Raw genomic sequence first — 16,413 nt, 5'->3', positions numbered from 1 at the left:
CTCTGACTCCTGTGTCCATCACTGCTGAGACCCCGCCTGTCGTAGAGAGTCCCCACAGGGCTCCTCCCTGTGGGTAGAGTCAGCTCTCTCCACGACCCAAGGGCCCACAAACCAAGTTCAAACATAACACCTGGGTAGGGGTCAGGTGGGTAGGGGTCAGGACCCCCGACGAAGCAGGATCCTGGGGCTTCTGAACCCAACATAAAAAGGCTCGCTGCATCATGCTCGCACAGATCGCTGCGCGAAGACTCAAAAAAAGAAACCTCAAACAGCCGCTTGAGCTGAATCTCCAACTTGTGGTCCTGAACATCCTTCAGGGCGGAAGCCCCTGCCAGCGGAATGGTGGTCTTCTTAGTGACCGCCAAAACCTTGGCATCCACCTTAGGTGTCTTTAGGCACTCCAAATGCTCTTCCAACACAGGAAACAGCTTCACCATAGCCCAACCGACCTTCAGACCTGCATCCGGGGAGTCCCACTCCTGGCTGATTCTGGATCTTCTTCAGAATAGGGAAGGCGCTGGGTGAGCCTTGGAGACCATCCAAATCCTTCTTAAACAAACGGACCACATGTGGGTCATCCCCCTCAGTTCCAGTGTCCACCAGGAGCTGGTCATGTCTGCCCGTATCTGGGTCCAGGGACTGGGTCTCATCTGGGTCTCCATTGGGGTCCGTATTGGGGGAGGAGGCCTCCTCTCCCTGCGGGTCATCCAAGACATCCGGATCTCCTCGGTCCAATCCGGGACGCAGGCCCCGAGCTTCCCAAGCAGCCAAGGCTGCTTTGAGGAACCCAAACTCCTCTCCCGAAGCTTCCTTTTTGCTGAGCTCCTAGCTAAAAAGGCCTCGTGCATCAGAAGAATAAACTTGGGGGAGAAACCACCCGGGCCTGCTGGCAGATCAGCGCCACTGGAGTCAGAAGCTGTGTCACCCTCACACCCTCCCCCCCAAGCTCAGGCTTCCTCACTGCAGGAGACAGCGGGGGGAGGTCATCCTGGGGCTCCTGTCTGGACGCAGGGCAGGAGGCAGCCAAAGACCTTCCCTTGGTTCCAGCCCCAAAAGCCGTCTGACACCGACTTCTTGGACTTATGCCTTTTAATAGAAGTCATCCCCCTTCCCCCCGATGCACAAACTGTGCACAAGGAGAGGGGATCCAGCAGGGCAGACCATGTGCCACAGGCCTTGCAGGTCTCCACTGGCCTGGACAGATCTGGGTATGTCCAGGAAAAGCCATTACATTATTGTGCTCCCAAGGGGTGTGGGTGGAGGGTAACCCATCCCCTCTACCCACAGGTTCTCAATTCCAGTAAAAATTATTTGTGGTAATTTTTTTTTTATTATTAATGTTTCCAGTATTTTTATTATTGCTATATCCCTCTCTTTGAGCAATCTGGAAAGGTGGGACTCTAAAAGAAATGCATACATATAAAAGGCCAAGGGAAGGCAACATTCTTCAGCTCAAAGCCTAGATCCTGAACTTGGATCCCAACCAAAAGGCCACAAAGTGTTAAAGTTTACTGAGGTTCCCGATTCAGGCCGCTATACCCCAGACAGGACTAAGAAACACTTACCGCAGTGGGTTTCATCGGCCCCATTTTCACAGTCTTTCTCCTTATCACAGGTCCAGCTCATCGGGATGCACTGTCCATTTGGGCACGCAAAATAATTTACTGGGCATTTTGGCTTCCGTATACCTAAGGCAGAGGAGATGCAAGGTTAAAGAGAAAAAAAAATAAAAAATCATGAATTGAACTTGAAAGGATCAATCTTAAAAGGAATCTAACTCCCACGATCCGGTTTTCCTCGGTACACACAGTGGTAGGGGAGTGGTATAGGACAAAATAGCAAGTGGGGGGTACAGGTGCGCCGCGCATTATTATTTACACGGGCGGCATCCTTGCACCCAGCACGGTGATGGGAACATTCATGACGTGGCGGTACTGAAAATGAAATACAGCACCAATGACAATAGGCAGCAAAGTGAGATGAAATAAAACAGACTACATATGCCCAGCAGTTCTGGCACCGATGGGCCCGTCATCGGCGCACACTTACCGGGGCAGTTCCTTTCATCAGAAAAGTCCCCACAGTCGTTTGAGCCATCGCAGACCCAGGCCGGGGCATAGCACAGCGACGTCTGCTCGCACTTCTGGAAGGTCACCCCTTTCACCCCAAGTTTGAAGTAGCTGCTGCAGTCGGTGATGCCTGAGGGACAAAAGTAGCAAAATGTCTAAATCAGAAAGAAAGGAGTGATGGGGGGGGGGGGGGGGGGGAGATTCTCATTGTTGTGATTCATTCCCTCTCGGTTCCTCGCCATTTTGTTCCGGGGGAGGTCACATGGTTTTGCAGGGCAGGCGGGCTCTTTTACGGCGCGTGCAACGCAGCAAGTTTTCCCAAGGGAAACCCGGCGCACTGGCTCCCTTTTGAAAACGAGCAAGCGCAAAGTAAAGGCACTAAAATCGCACGCACGCTCCCTGCTATCTGTGCAGGTGGCCAAGGAGGGGAGTAAAATAGCAGACACTCCTCCAGCTAAACACATTACCCCCTCCCTCCCCCCACACTCCTCCAGTCTTCCTTCAATCCAGCTAAAAGGCCGCATGCGATGGAAGGCCCCCCCGTGTGCTTTCAGCAAGGCAGAGAAGAACAATTTTCAGCCAAACCTTTTTGAAAAAAAATCGCCCTCTTTAAGGGGTAAAGTAAGCAGAACTTGGCACCTGGGTGCAAACTCTCTGGGTTTTGCACCAATAATCAAAGCAAAACTACGCTGGCAGTTTTGCTTTCCAGTCCTGGAAACTATATCCACAGAGATTTGTGACGGATTTCTCTGCGGGAGCCTTTTTTTTTTTTTGGCTAGAAATCCATGCTTGTGGTTTTGAATAATCATATTTTCATGTACAGTTCCATCCTCCATCCTCGGGATCACCCCTGCAGTCCATGGGTAAAAAATATGCGCCAAAAGTGCAAACATTTACCATCATATATAGGGTGGGTGATAATCAAAGAGCCAATTTCTCAAGGTACAATGCTGTTTTACCTGTGGAAATGTCTCTATTTCCCTGCCCCTTTCTCAGGTTTGTGCTTGGTAATTTGCTGTGAAATTGGGAAGAACAGTCAAATCACTTTAGAGTCTTGTACAGATTTGTGGCCTGCCCAGGACTTCCCACAGTAATAATAATCTGGGTGCTTAGCTGGTTCCTGGCTTTGACCCAGGAGGACTGGGAGTTAAAAAAAATAAATAAATAAAGTTACAGTGGTGCTATCAAGTACTGGATTTCATCAGCCTCGACTCCTGAATTCCACCATGCCACAATGTGTGGGAGGGAAACGCGCCTTCTACTGTCTAAAATCTAAACTGGAGCTGGAATATGGTGCAAACAACAAACAGCAACCTGGGGCTCCTGTGGTTTTACTCTTTTGAAGGTAGAAGGACTAGGGGGCATTCCATGAAGTTAGCAAGTAGCACATTTAAGACTAATCGGAGAAAATTCTTTTTCACTCAACGCACAATAAAGCTGTGGAATTTGTTGCCAGAGGATGTGGTTAGTGCAGTTAGTGTAGCTGGGTTCATAAAAGGTTTGGATAAGTTCTTGGAGGAGAAGTCCATTAACGGCTATTAATCAAGTTTACTTAGGGAATAGCCACTGCTATTAATCGCATCAGTAGCATGGGATCTTCTTAGTGTTTGGGTACTTGCCAGGTTCTTGTGGCCTGGTTTGGCCTCTGTTGGAAACAGGATGCTGGGCTTGATGGACCCTTGGTCTGACCCAACATGGCATTTTCTTATGTTCTTATGTTTTTAAATAGGCTTTTAGAATAGTGCCATTTCCTAGTCTTTGAGGGCCACTTTCAGGCCCTCCCCACTGCTATAAGGACGGAGTCCTATGTGGGAAAGGGGGTGGGGCCCCTTACGCATGAGGGCTCTCTCCACCTACCGACTCCCTTCCAGGAAAAGTAAAATTGCAAGGAAGAGAGGTGGGGGTCCTGTTTCAGCAAGGCACTGGGAGCTTGGGACTTTCTGGCTCTGCCATGGACTTCACCTAATCTGAAACAATTCTCTTTATCTCAACTAGTACAACTGTAATTGGGTAACAACCCTGTTTTCAGTGTGTACAAGCACAGACACTCCCCCCTCCCTTTTCCCTAGTTTCCTGTGTCAGATTTTGCAGCAAATTCTGTGGCAGATTTTTTTAAGATTCCCCGGCAATTATGTGGCTAATTTGCATCATTTTGCCTAAAGAATAACATCTCTCACTATGCAAAAAAAGTTGATTTGTTATTGAAAACCTTTTACGTTGTTTAAACTACATACAAATGCAATATTTACCAAGCACAAAATTCAGCTATCAAGTAAAGACATAAGATTACTAATCTGGCTGAAAAATGACTTACTTCAAATTGCGGGCTATAAAATATTTTAAACAAATAAATAAATGGAATACATGCACATTCTATTTATATTTTCTTACATTCTAGTTGTATTTCCGAGTATATGAGCATATGTGTACTGAAAATACCCTCAGTGTCAGCAGTTTGTCTTGCTGTTACTTACACAGAAAGATATGTGTACTATATTGGACACATAGTAACACACAAAAAGGGGTTGAATGAGCACAAGCTGAAACTTGGCAGCAGTAGTGTAAGTCATCAAGGCTTCTACAAACTGAAATTAATGCTCTTTCTGCCAGCTGTGAGACACCCGCAGTTGCAGCGTTCTATAAACATATCCAGGTCTTTGTAGCTGGTTATGGTCGGCCACGTATGCAGGTTCAAGAACCTCTGCATAAAGATGTCCCTTTAGAAGAATTTCATCACTCCATCCAGGAATTACATCAGATCATCTTTGGTTTTGGTTTAAGAGATCATTAAGAGATCAAACATTTTTACTGTTTTCTCTGTCTACTCCAACCTCAAACCCACCCCTCCCTTTCAGGACAGGAGACAGATAGGGGGACAATAGAAGCAGAGGGACTGAATTAGAGAAGAGAGGGAAATTGGTTCTTACCTGCTAATTTCCGTTCCTGTAATACCACAAATCAGTCCAGACAGGTTTATGCATTCCTACCAGCAGATGGATGCAGAGAACAAACTTCGAGGCACTGCACGTAACCGAGAGTGCCACCTGCAGTCCCTCAGTATAGACCGGTACCCAAGCCAAAGTTAAACCAACAAACAAAAACCCCATTCCTCTAAAAATGGGGCGAACGAAAAAAAACCCCGAGGTGGAACCCCTGGAAAACCAACTCTTAGCAACTGCTGAGCTCGACAAGACTAGAACGTTCTATTGAAAGAACTCTTTGGCAAAACCTTCCAGCGAGCCCAAGGACAGTCAGTCTTTCAGAAGTATCTCAGAGCGGGCCTCTGGATTGATCTGTGTTAATACAGGAATGGAAATTAGCAGGTAAGAACCAATTTCCTTTTCTTGAATACCCAGATCAGTCCAGACAAGTGGGATATACTCAAGCACCCTTTTACTGAGCAGGAACCCGAAAGACCAGCTCTCAACACACTCTCACCACAGGAGGCTGCCTCTGGCACGTGCTTATCCAAATGGTAATGCTTAGCGAAACTGTGAAGTGAGGACCAAACCGCGGCCTTACAAATGTCCTGAGGATAGACCAACTGACACTCAGCCCACAACGCCACCTTTGCACATGTAGAATGAGCTTTAAGACCCGCTGGCACCACGCGGCCCTTAGAAACACAGGCCGAGGAAATAGTTTCCTTCAACCAGCGAGCTAAGGAAGCTTTAAAAGCTTTCTCTCCCTTCTTAGCTCCACCGAACAACACGAAGAGATGATCCGATCGTCGGAAAGAATTGGTGACCTTCAAATAATGCAACAAGGCATGCCGGGCATCCAACAAATGTAGATCCCGGCCCATGGAAGGATCTTGGACCCAGTCGGGAAACCCCGGCAACTCCACCATCTGATTCACATGAAAGGCAGAGACCACCTTAGGAAGGAACAAAGGCACCGTCCGCAAAGAGATCTTGTCGGAGGAGATTCGTAGGAAGGGATCGAGGCAAGAGGGGGCTTGTAATTCGGAAATCCGCCTGGCCGAGCAAATGGCCACCAAAAACACTGTCTTTAAGGTAAGAATCTTTAAAGAGGCATGGCTCAATGGCTCAAAGGGGGCCTTGCAGAGGACCCTCAATATCAGATTGAAATTCCAGTTAGGATACACCTTCCGGACCAGAGGCTTCAAATGTTTTACCCCTTTCAGAAAACGGCCGACCTCGGAATGAGAGGCTAAAGGCCTGCCCTGAACCTTACCCCTAAGGCAACCAAGGGCCAATACTTGTACTCTCAGCGAACTATAAGGTAACCCCTTTGACAAGGCCTGCTGCAGAAAGGACAAAATATGCGGCACAGAGGCCACCAGAGGATCCACCTGCTGTTAAACACACTACATCTCAAACACCTTCCAATCACTGACGTACGCCATGGAGGTTGCTGGGCGCCTGGCCTGAAGCAGAGTAGTAATGACCAACTCAGAATAACTCTTTAGTAGCAACCTCCGCCTCTCAAAGCCAGGCCACGAGACAAAAGGGATCCTCCCGATCCGAAAAGATGGGGCCCTGGCACAACAACCCCCGCAGATAAGCGAGACGAAGGGGATCATCCACGGCCAGATGAATCAGATCCATGAACCACAGACACTGCGGCCACTCAGGAGCTGGGATGCTCCTCTATCCGTCGCAATATGCGCCCTATGAGGGGCCACAGAGGGAAAACATAAAGGAGGATCCCCCTCAGCCATGGGCACACCAGAGTGTTGAGTCCTACTGAACCGCCCCATCTGTGACTGAAGAACCGAGTCGCTTTTGCATTGAGCCGCGTCGCCATGAGGTCCAGTTGAGGAACCCACCCCACCGGGCACAAATGAGATTCCAGGCTTCCAGGGGGACAGCTCCCACTCCCATGGATCCAACTGCTGACGGCTGAGGAAATCTGCCTGCACATTGTCTACTCCGGCAACGTGAGATGCTGCGATCCCCTCTAGGAGTAGTTCCGCCCACACAAACAGCAAGTGTGCCCCCCGAGCCACTGCTTGACTCCTGATGCCGCCTTGAAGGTTGATGTATGCCACTGTCATTGCATTGTCCGAGAAAACTCAAACCATGTGATCTTGCACCAGCGGTAGAAATTCCTCCAGGGCTCAGCGAACGGCCCTTGTCTCTAGACGGTTGATGGGCCATGACTTCTCCTCCAAAGACCAAAGTCCCTGAGCTGAACGACCCAGGCACACCACTCCACAGCCCCTGAGGCTTGCATCCGTGGTCACAACCACCCAAACCGGGGTCTCGAAACTCACTCCTTTCTTCAAACGGGGCTGGGATAGCCACCACCACAGGCTGGCTCTGGCTTCCTTCCCTAGTGGCAGCGGGAAATGGTATTGGTCCAACATTGGATTCCAGTGGGACAATAGGAATCTCTGCAGGAATAGGAACCTCTGCAGTGGGCACATGTGGGCAAAAGCCAAAGGGACCAGTTCCAACGTCGAGGCCATGGAGCCTAGGACCTGTAAGTAATCCCAGACCTTTGGAACTTATATACGTAGCAGCCGCTCGACCTTTCGCTGCAATTTGGCCAACCTGTCCACTGTCATAAACACCCGGGTGGACCAGATATCAAATCAGGCTCCCAGGCACTCCAGAGATTGAGATTGTGTCAGCTGACTCTTCGCCAAGTTGATCACCCACCCCAGAGAGTAAAACGTCTGGAGAACGCGGTCCACTGCTTGAACACACTCCTCCTGTGTCTTGCCCCGGATGAGACAATCATCGAGGTATGGGTGCACCAGCACCCCTCCCTTCCTCAAGGCCGCCGCAACCATCATCACCTTGGTGAAGGTTCGCGGAGTGGTGGCAAGTCTGAATGGGAGAGCACGGAACTAGAAGTGCTGTCTCAGCACTTTGAACCGGAGAAACTTCTGATGACCCTGACGTATAGGGATGTGCAAGCAGGCCTCGGTGAGATCCAATGATGCCATAAATTCCCCCTTGCGGATTGCTGCGATCACTGTGCGAGGTGTCTCCATTTGGAAGCGTGGAGCCTTCAAGCACCTGTTCACCTTCTGGAGATCCAAGATAGGATGGAAGGTGCCCTCCTTTTTTGGAACCACGAAGTAGACGGAGTACTGACCTTGATCTTGCTTGTTTTCCGGCACCAGGAGAATAGCCTCCAGGCTTAACAATCTCCGCAGGGTTCTTTCTATGGTTCCCCGCTTGTTGCTGGAAATACAGCACAAATCCAGAAAGGTGTCTTTGAGTGGACGAGAAAACTCTAAGGCATATCCATCCCTGATCATCTCGAGTACCCACTGATCGGACGTAATCTTCACCCACTCCTCATAAAAAATGGGACAAACGGCCCCCGACCGCTACTGGGGAAGAGTGGGTGGGTCAGATCTCATTGTGATGTTTTACTGCCTCTGGCTCCCTGGCTGGAGCTGCCCCTGGAGGGTCATCCGGAGGGCCGAAAGGACTGCTGGCGGCCGGTCATCTGCTTAGTTCCCGGAAGAAGCCGCTCCTCTTCGGGAGCGAAAATGCTTGGACTCCCGAAAACAAGAGTGACCGGAGAAAGCCCTCTTAACATTCTTCCTGTCTTCTGGCAATCTATTGCCCTTAGTCTCTCCCAAGGACTTCATCAGTTGATCCAGATTTTCTCCGAAGAGAAATTTCCCCTTAAAAGGCAGATGACATAACTGGGACTTGGACCACATGTCCGCTGACCAGTTGCACAGCCACAAAAGATGGCGTGCCACCACTGCCCAAACCATACTGTGAGCCGCTGTGCGCACTAAATCATACAAAGCATCCACCTCGTAGGCCACTCCTGCCTCCAGACGAACCGCCTGGACAGGAGAGAGCACTCCTGAAGCCATCGGTTCCTGGGGCTTCTGAATCCAACAGAGGCAAGTATGCTGCATTATACTAATGCACACTGCAGCTCAGAGACCCAACGCAGAGACCTCAAACATTCATTTGAGCTGAATCTCCAGCTTGCGATCCTGCGCATCCTTCAGAGCGGCAGCACCTGCCACCGGAATCATGGTCTTCTTGGTAACCGCCGAGACTGCTGCATCCACTTTAGGAGTCTTAAAGTGGTCCAAGTATTCTTCCAACAGGGGGTGGAGCTTCTTCATTGTCCTCCCCACTTTTAAGCCCACCTCTGGGGTATCCCACTTCTGGCTAATCAGCTTTTGAATCTTCTTTGGAATAGGGAAAGCGCTGGGCAGGCCTCTGAGACCATTAGGACCGGGTTAACTCCTTCGCTATCAGACTCTTCCTGAGCCAGTTTCACTCCCAATTCCTCTAAAACCTGAGGAATAAGGGGTCTCACAGTTCCTCCCTCTTAAACAGGCGAACCACCCGGGGGTCATCTCCATTAGGGCTGGTCCCTTCACCGAGGGTCTGATCATCTTTAGCAGATTCCAGACCATGGGGGGGAGGGGGGGTCCCCATCTGGCTCAGGGGGGTCCACCACCGGAGAGGAGTCTCACTCTCCCTGCGGACCTTCTGAGTCCATCTCGTTCTCCCTGTCCACCGCTGTACAGCCAGGTTCCAGTCTCTGCCTCTTTGAGAGGGCCTCCGAGGAGCATCTAGACTTCTTAGAGGAACCCCAGCCTGGGTCCCTGGGTCTACGTTTGGCTGCCTTCTTAGCCAAGAAGACCTCATGCAACAGGAGCACGAATTTGGGGGAGAACTCCTCTGGGCCCATAGGGGCATCCTCTGAATCTTTGGAAGCTGAGCCAGAGCCCCCAGCATGCCCCTGCTCGCTACCCTGGACGCAGGAGGGGGAGGGACCATCAGCAGCAGCCCCTTCGGTGGGAGGATCGTGGGCCACAGCCCCTTCAGGGAACTCAGACGTGGAGGCCCTCCCCTTGGACTCTGCCCCCACTCCTGAGGATCTATAAGCCTTCCTGGACTTCTGAGTTCTAGAGGAGGGTTGCTCCCCTCCCTGAGCACAAGTGCTGCAAAGGGAGAGGGAGTTCAAGTAAGCTGACCTCACTCCACAGGCCAATCAGTGCACCACCAGTGGCTTGTCAGCCATTATCGAGGAGAAACCGGTCCAAAAATGGCCGTTTAATGTGAGAAAAGGCTTCTGGAGGTCCTGCCATGCTGCAAAGTAAAGGTGCGCTGGAGATGAGAGGAAGCCGCACGTGCTATAAATAGCCCGGCAAACGCGGCGCAACCTGGAGCGTTGAGAAAACGGGTCAATCCCCCCCCCCCCCCGAGGAAAAAACCCCTTATCTTTCATCGGCAGGCCTCTCTAGTCCCCCCTCCCAGACCTGGATCGCTGGGGCTGTCTGCTTGCAGCACTGCTGTGCAGGCCAACTGTCCCGCTGAGCCTCGCTGCTCCTGTAAGGGAGAAAAAACTTCTTACAGAAAAAAGAGTCCCACTAGGGGGGATACTTTCCTGAGGCGAGTCAGCAGCAGCTAGGAGGGGACCTCAGGGCACTGAGAGGGAGCCAGTCCTCTGGCTATCAGGGGTCCCGGGACTAATGGGCTACTCTGGCAGGGGTATCCAACCCCGGCTCGACCCGAGAGATGGCCCAAAGAATGGAACCTGCCACCTCGGGGAGCCTTTTTCAGTCTCCAAACTCCAACCCAGTCAGGACTGCAGGGATGCACTTCTACCATCTGCTGGAGACAGAGAAATACTGAGGGACTGCAGGTGGCATTCTTGGTTAAGTAGCAGTGCCTCGAAGATTGTTCTCTGCCTCCATCTGCTGGTAGGAATGCATAAACCAACTTGCCTGGACTGATCTGAGTATGTTCAGAAAAGTGCCTCTTCTTTACTTCTGCTCTAGCCCCAGCTTCATCCCCCTCCCCCTCTTGCTCCCTTCAGGCTGTTTGTGAAGGGAGAAGCTGAAGCAGGAAGTAAAGAGATAGCAGAGATTGAAATGCAGGCATCTTGTTACTTTCTTCAGATGAATAAATTACGAGGGGGAGCTTCAGGTTTGTTGATTCTGTGGTGATTGCACATACAGGCCGATACAGTACCACTGGACGCGCGTTTTCCCTTTCCCTTATTCAGTAAGGGGCCGAAAACGCGCGTCCAATCCGCCGAACCTAATAGCGCCAGCAACATGCAAATGCATGTTGATGGCCCTATTAGGTATTCCCGCACAATTCAGAAAACAAAATGTGCAGCCAAGCCGCACATTTTGCTTTCAGAAATTAGCGCCTACCCAAAGGTAGGCGCTAATTTCTTCGGGCACCGGGAAAGTGCACAGAAAAGCAGTAAAAACTGCTTTTCTGTGCACCCTCCGACTTAATATCATGTCGATATTAAGTAGGAGGTCCCGAAACTTTCCAAAAGTAAAAAAAAAAAGAAAAAAAAAGAAAAAAAAATTTGAAGTCAGCCGACAGCTGTCGGGTCGAAAACTGGACGCTCAATTTTGCCGGCGTCTGGTTTCCGAGCCCGTGGCTGTCAGCGGGCACGAGAACCGACGCCGGCAAAATTGTGCGTTGGCTGTCAAACCCGCTGACAGCTGCCGCTCCAGTCCAAAAGGAGGCGCTAGGGACGCGCTAGAGTCCCTAGCGCCTCCTTTTGCCTGTTTTTACCGCCGGGCCTCATTTAAATACTGAATCGCGCGCACAGGAGAGGGGCCTGTGCGCGTGCCGGGAGAGCGGGCATTCGCCCGCTCTCCCGCGGACTTTACTGTATCGGCCCGATAATGCAGCAAACAGGCTAATTATTGTAGTTTCTCCTGAACAGAATTGTGGGCGCTAGGGGCACTGGGTAAAACTATTCACCATACAGACGACTGCATAATTAGCCTGCTGCTGCATAATCTCCACCTAGCCACACAATCAACAAACCTGAAGCTCTCCCATGCAAAAATAGCTCATGCATATTCACTGTAAATATCCTGAAAACGAAATCCATTTGCGCCCTCAAGGACCAGAGTCACCTACTATTGATCTAAAGCTGATAGATTTTAACCAGGGACAGACATGAGTTGCTTCTGATTTTAAATTCTTATCCCACTGCATGTATGGCGTTGAGCACCTGTTTTTTGTGGGGAAAAGCCAAACACAGCAGGGAAAAATCCAGTACAGCATGGTCCCTGTTGACTTGGAGCTATCTGGTAATCCTCAAGGATAGCAAACGCTAGTCCTTGATTGCCGTAAAAAGCTCTGGATTTCCACAATGAATTTTTAATGAAATATATTTACACGAGTTTAATGCAAGACGCAGATACATGTGTATCATTTTGCCAACCCTGAAAACCAGACCCATCTGTGGCACTCAAAACCTGGTGTCTGCTATTCCTAGGCTGTGCCGATCCCAAGGATCAACTTGTTTTTATCTAGCAGTCTCAGTGCAATAGAAAATTAGACACTGCGCAGCTGGAGGTTCTGAAAATCAGCAGGGACTGTCTGAAGACAGTCCTGAAGAAGTCAGTACTTACTGCAGTTCATCTCGTCAGAGGCATCGTCACAATCAATAAACTGATTGCATCGGCTCATGTTGCCAATGCAGCTCCCATCCCGGCAGCGAAATTCTTCAGCCGTGCAGGTGGTCTCTGCAGAAAAGGAAACGGAACTGGTAGAAAAATGCAGTGCTCTGTAATGTTTGAAATAAGGCAAAAGCTTGTATAAAGTAATTTGCTATAACAAAAGATATTAAGCAGCCAGATTGCTCCTGTAACATCTGGGGCTGCAAAAAATTCTCATGTTATACTGGTTTATTTTTGGTTGTTGTTCACCCTCCTAAGCTTTGATTTTCCTTACTCCTTCATGTCCACTTTGCTCACCTCCTTCAATTGCTGGGCAGAACGGGTGGCCCAGGAGGTCCTTTCTCTGCTAATATCTTCTATGTTACTATATATATATATAGACAGAACAGTGCAGCTTAAGTTTTGTGATTCAGGAAGAATGAGGCAGATCTTTTCTGAGCTAAGTCCAGCCCTGTGCTCCAAATGGCTACTAGGTGGGTCACTATAAGAAAACCGCTTGGCTGCCAGTCTGACAGGGACTGTGAGTACTACTTCAGCAGCACACCCAGCCTGAGATACAGAAGCCTGAGCTGGGAAGAGAGGCCGTCTCCTTACAGTGACATCCAGCCATTGTCAAAAGTTGCACTGAAGACCGTCCAGAAACGTTCTGAGTTCCTCTTATAGTTACTAAAGACTCAGATGCTTTAAATGATTTCCTACTTAAAATCAGGAGTAAGGGCTAGGAACACTGGGCTTTTCTGGGGCATATGCTCAAGTGGGGGCCTGATGACAGAAATTTAGTGTGCCAGGTGACAACTCACTGTTGCAAGGTACTTCATCTGAGCTATCTCCACAGTCATCCAGTCCATTGCACCAGTATGAACTGGAGATGCAGCGCCTGTTCATGCACTGCAAGAATCCCTTCTTACAGCGACGATTACCTGCAAGGAAAACAGAATTACTTGGGTTCGCTGAGGGGGTGACATCCTTCAGATTTAAAATAAAAGCACAGCAACAACTGCGGTCTTGTGAGTGAGGTCACCTACCCCATGCAAAACCATGCAATACGAGCATGGGCAAACTGTGCAAAAACTTAGCCAGGGTGGGCAGGAGCAGGGGAAGGATTTTCTCTCCCACCCCCTTCACCCACCAGGGTCACCCTTCCTCCTTCTCACCTTACTGCTGAGCTGTGACTCCTATTAGCTAAAGCCCTTGGCACAACAGGCTCCTCTCCCCACACATCTGGCTGACCCACTTCAACCACTCAGTTTCTCACTAGATTTCTCCTTTTGCCATTAAGTCCAGCAAATCTCTTCTCCTTTAGAGCAGGGTCGTATGCTTCTGTATGCTTCTCCTTTAGAGCAGGGTCGTTTTTTTAAGTCAATCTTTTTTTCTTCTTTTTATGAATGGGATAAGTACTTACTCCATTTTAGAGGACACAGCTATAACCTGTTAACATTTATAGTGTGGCTAGTCCCCAGGCCTGATCCCAGTATTCTCCTCCCTCCCTAGGTATAGGAACACAGGAATCGTGTAAGGAATCTTATGCAACAGAGAACAGCCCTCTGCTTCCTGCTCCAGCTCATCCCCTCCCTGGCAGCATGCAAGAAACAGGAGAGGAGGGGCTGGGTAAGTCAGAAGCTGAAGTCACTCTGCTCCCTAATCCAAATCCTTCTCTCCTGTCTTGCAGGGAACAGGAGAGGGGTGAATTTGGACTAGAGAGAGTAGAGCCAACCAAGAAGAGCTACTCTGCTCCCTTATCTAGCCCCTCCCCTCCTGCTTCTCCCCTTTGTAGGCAGCCTACAGATGCACAGGCCAGACCGAAGGTTCCCTGCAGAGGGCCAATGGAGGGGGGATTGGAGTAATACCCAATCTCCGATAAGCCATCCCAAATAGAGTTCAACACACCACCTGCAGACAACTGGGAAATAACTTTCCACAGAAAGTACTATACCCGAGAACACCTTATTGCTGTCATGAAAATTATGATATCCTCAGAACCCAGTGCCTGGAGTCACTGAATTAAAAAAAATAAACACAAGTAACATTGCCCACTTCCCTCCATCAGGTTTGCAATGGTTGGGAAACATCTTTAAATTATTTTTCCTCAGTATACATTATTTCTCTTCTATTTACTTCCACTCGTGCTTTTAAAATCATGTTCTAATTTTAAAGAACATTGCCTGACCACGGCTCAGGACAGACCACTACATTCGGAGCTTTATTTTATTTTATTCTTCTATGGTGCAGGAACAAAATTGTATTAAAATAACCCTGCATGTTAACCTGTAAATTGAGCATATGGTAGCAGAAAGTCACAGAGCGGACATATACGGAGACAACCCAATGGGACAAGCTACGTTTGTAAGCTGGGCCCACGTTCTGGAAAGCTCTCCCACTGGCATAGGGAGCCCTGTAGCTGCAAGAAGATGATGTGCGGGAGACGGGGCTTCAAGCCAGTGCCAAAAAACCACAGCCAAGGTCAGGACTAGCCAAGCTGTCCCTGTCAGGTTACGCTCATGCTGCAGCCAAGAGCTGTGGCTGTGTGCACCAGAAGTGCTTTACACTGTCCCTGCTGCCCTGGACCTAGAGGACACTGGCACACTGCGGCAGCATGGAGAAGATCAACGTCGTGCTTTACAATTACTAACATGGGGGGGGGAAAAAAAAAGGCAACTTACCCCTCCCCCCTGCGTTTCAAGCCGCAAACCTTCTCTTGCCCTTCCCACAACTAAAATAAACCCTGCTCTTTCGATCTAAATAAATACTAAATTGCTTTACAGGCGATCAGGTTATGTAACCTAAACCAGCAAGGAAAGCAAACTTACTACAGTACGACAGTTTCTCATCGGATTTGTCCTTGCAGTGTGCGAATCCATCGCAGGTCAAGCTGTAGTTGATGCAGTCTCCGTTCCCACATTCAAACTCGTCATGGGGGTTGCAGGTGGAATTACGTGCTGGAAGACAGTGCAAGATTTGCAAGGTTTCGTCAGGAGAAGCAGAACACTGTGCAGGATAGCCCTGCCCCCTAGACTGTACGGTCCAAAGCCAGGCCTCTCTCAGGCCTGGCTTTGGCTCATTATTGACAAAGCACCTTCGTGCTTGGTGCTGGTGAGGGCGGGGATCACAGTCATCACGCAATGGGGACACCTGGTGACCAAATTCAGGGCCCGGGAAGTTGGGGATTGGGAGGGCAGAGAAGAGGATATAAAATAACCGGAAATATCCCCAGGTACTTGCCAATGAAGGCTTGGGTGCCAGACCAAATCTCTGGTTCCAAACTGAGCTGGAAGTATAAAGTATAAAGGAGCAGAAGGAAACCACTGGGTCAAACTCCCCCCCCCCCCCCAAAAAAAACACAAAAACCACACCCACAAACAGAAAAACTTAGGGGTGCGTCCTTGTAATATATGCGTACACACTCACAAGGTGTATTTACTAATTATTGTTCATATTCAAAAGCATTAAGGCGGCTAAATGAGTATTTGGACACATAGCTCTCCCCTTTGTGCACCCCTTTGTGCAAACCTTTGTGTATATGTACAAATTTATTTTTATGTTTCCTTTGTTAACTAAGCTGTTTCATTGTATTCGACTAAGGAATTTTTTCCTGCTTTTTCTGTTTCACTGTAAACCGGCATGATTTGCATTTAATGCAAGAAAGTCGGTATATAAAAGTTAAAAATAAATAAATAAATAAATAGCTGGCTAATGAGTTATGCGCTAGAATTTATCCAGAAACATAGGGGCATTTCGTGGGCATAACTGGGAGGAGTTGTGTTAGCCGGCTACGTTAACCGGTTAACTCCGATATTCAGACTTAGCTGGCTAAGACTGGTCGGGCAAAAGAGCTGTCCGAAAGTTAGCCGGCTAACTTTAAGATATAGCCAGCTTTAGTCATTAGTGCAGCTACACTACTGAATATACCTCCAAAGTTAGCCGGATATGTTTGTCTGGCTAACTATGCTA

The 16,413-nt window shown here is 49.2% G+C and overlaps 1 protein-coding gene across 1 annotated transcript in view; it reads right to left on the bottom strand.

The window, feature by feature from the left end:
• LRP1 (LDL receptor related protein 1) overlaps positions 1 to 16,413 on the bottom strand; it is a 657,378-nt gene that overhangs the window by 194,968 nt on the left and 445,997 nt on the right. The window contains 5 exon segments of the mRNA XM_029594881.1: positions 1,566 to 1,688; positions 2,050 to 2,199; positions 12,418 to 12,531; positions 13,266 to 13,385; positions 15,273 to 15,401. Coding sequence (XP_029450741.1) covers positions 1,566 to 1,688; positions 2,050 to 2,199; positions 12,418 to 12,531; positions 13,266 to 13,385; positions 15,273 to 15,401 — 636 coding nt within the window.

This window comes from Rhinatrema bivittatum, chromosome 3, assembly GCF_901001135.1.
Source record: "Rhinatrema bivittatum chromosome 3, aRhiBiv1.1, whole genome shotgun sequence".
Lineage (NCBI taxonomy): Eukaryota > Metazoa > Chordata > Amphibia > Gymnophiona > Rhinatrematidae > Rhinatrema > Rhinatrema bivittatum.
The sequence above is the reverse complement of the archived record's forward strand: the minus strand, read 5'-3'. Positions and strand labels throughout refer to the sequence as shown.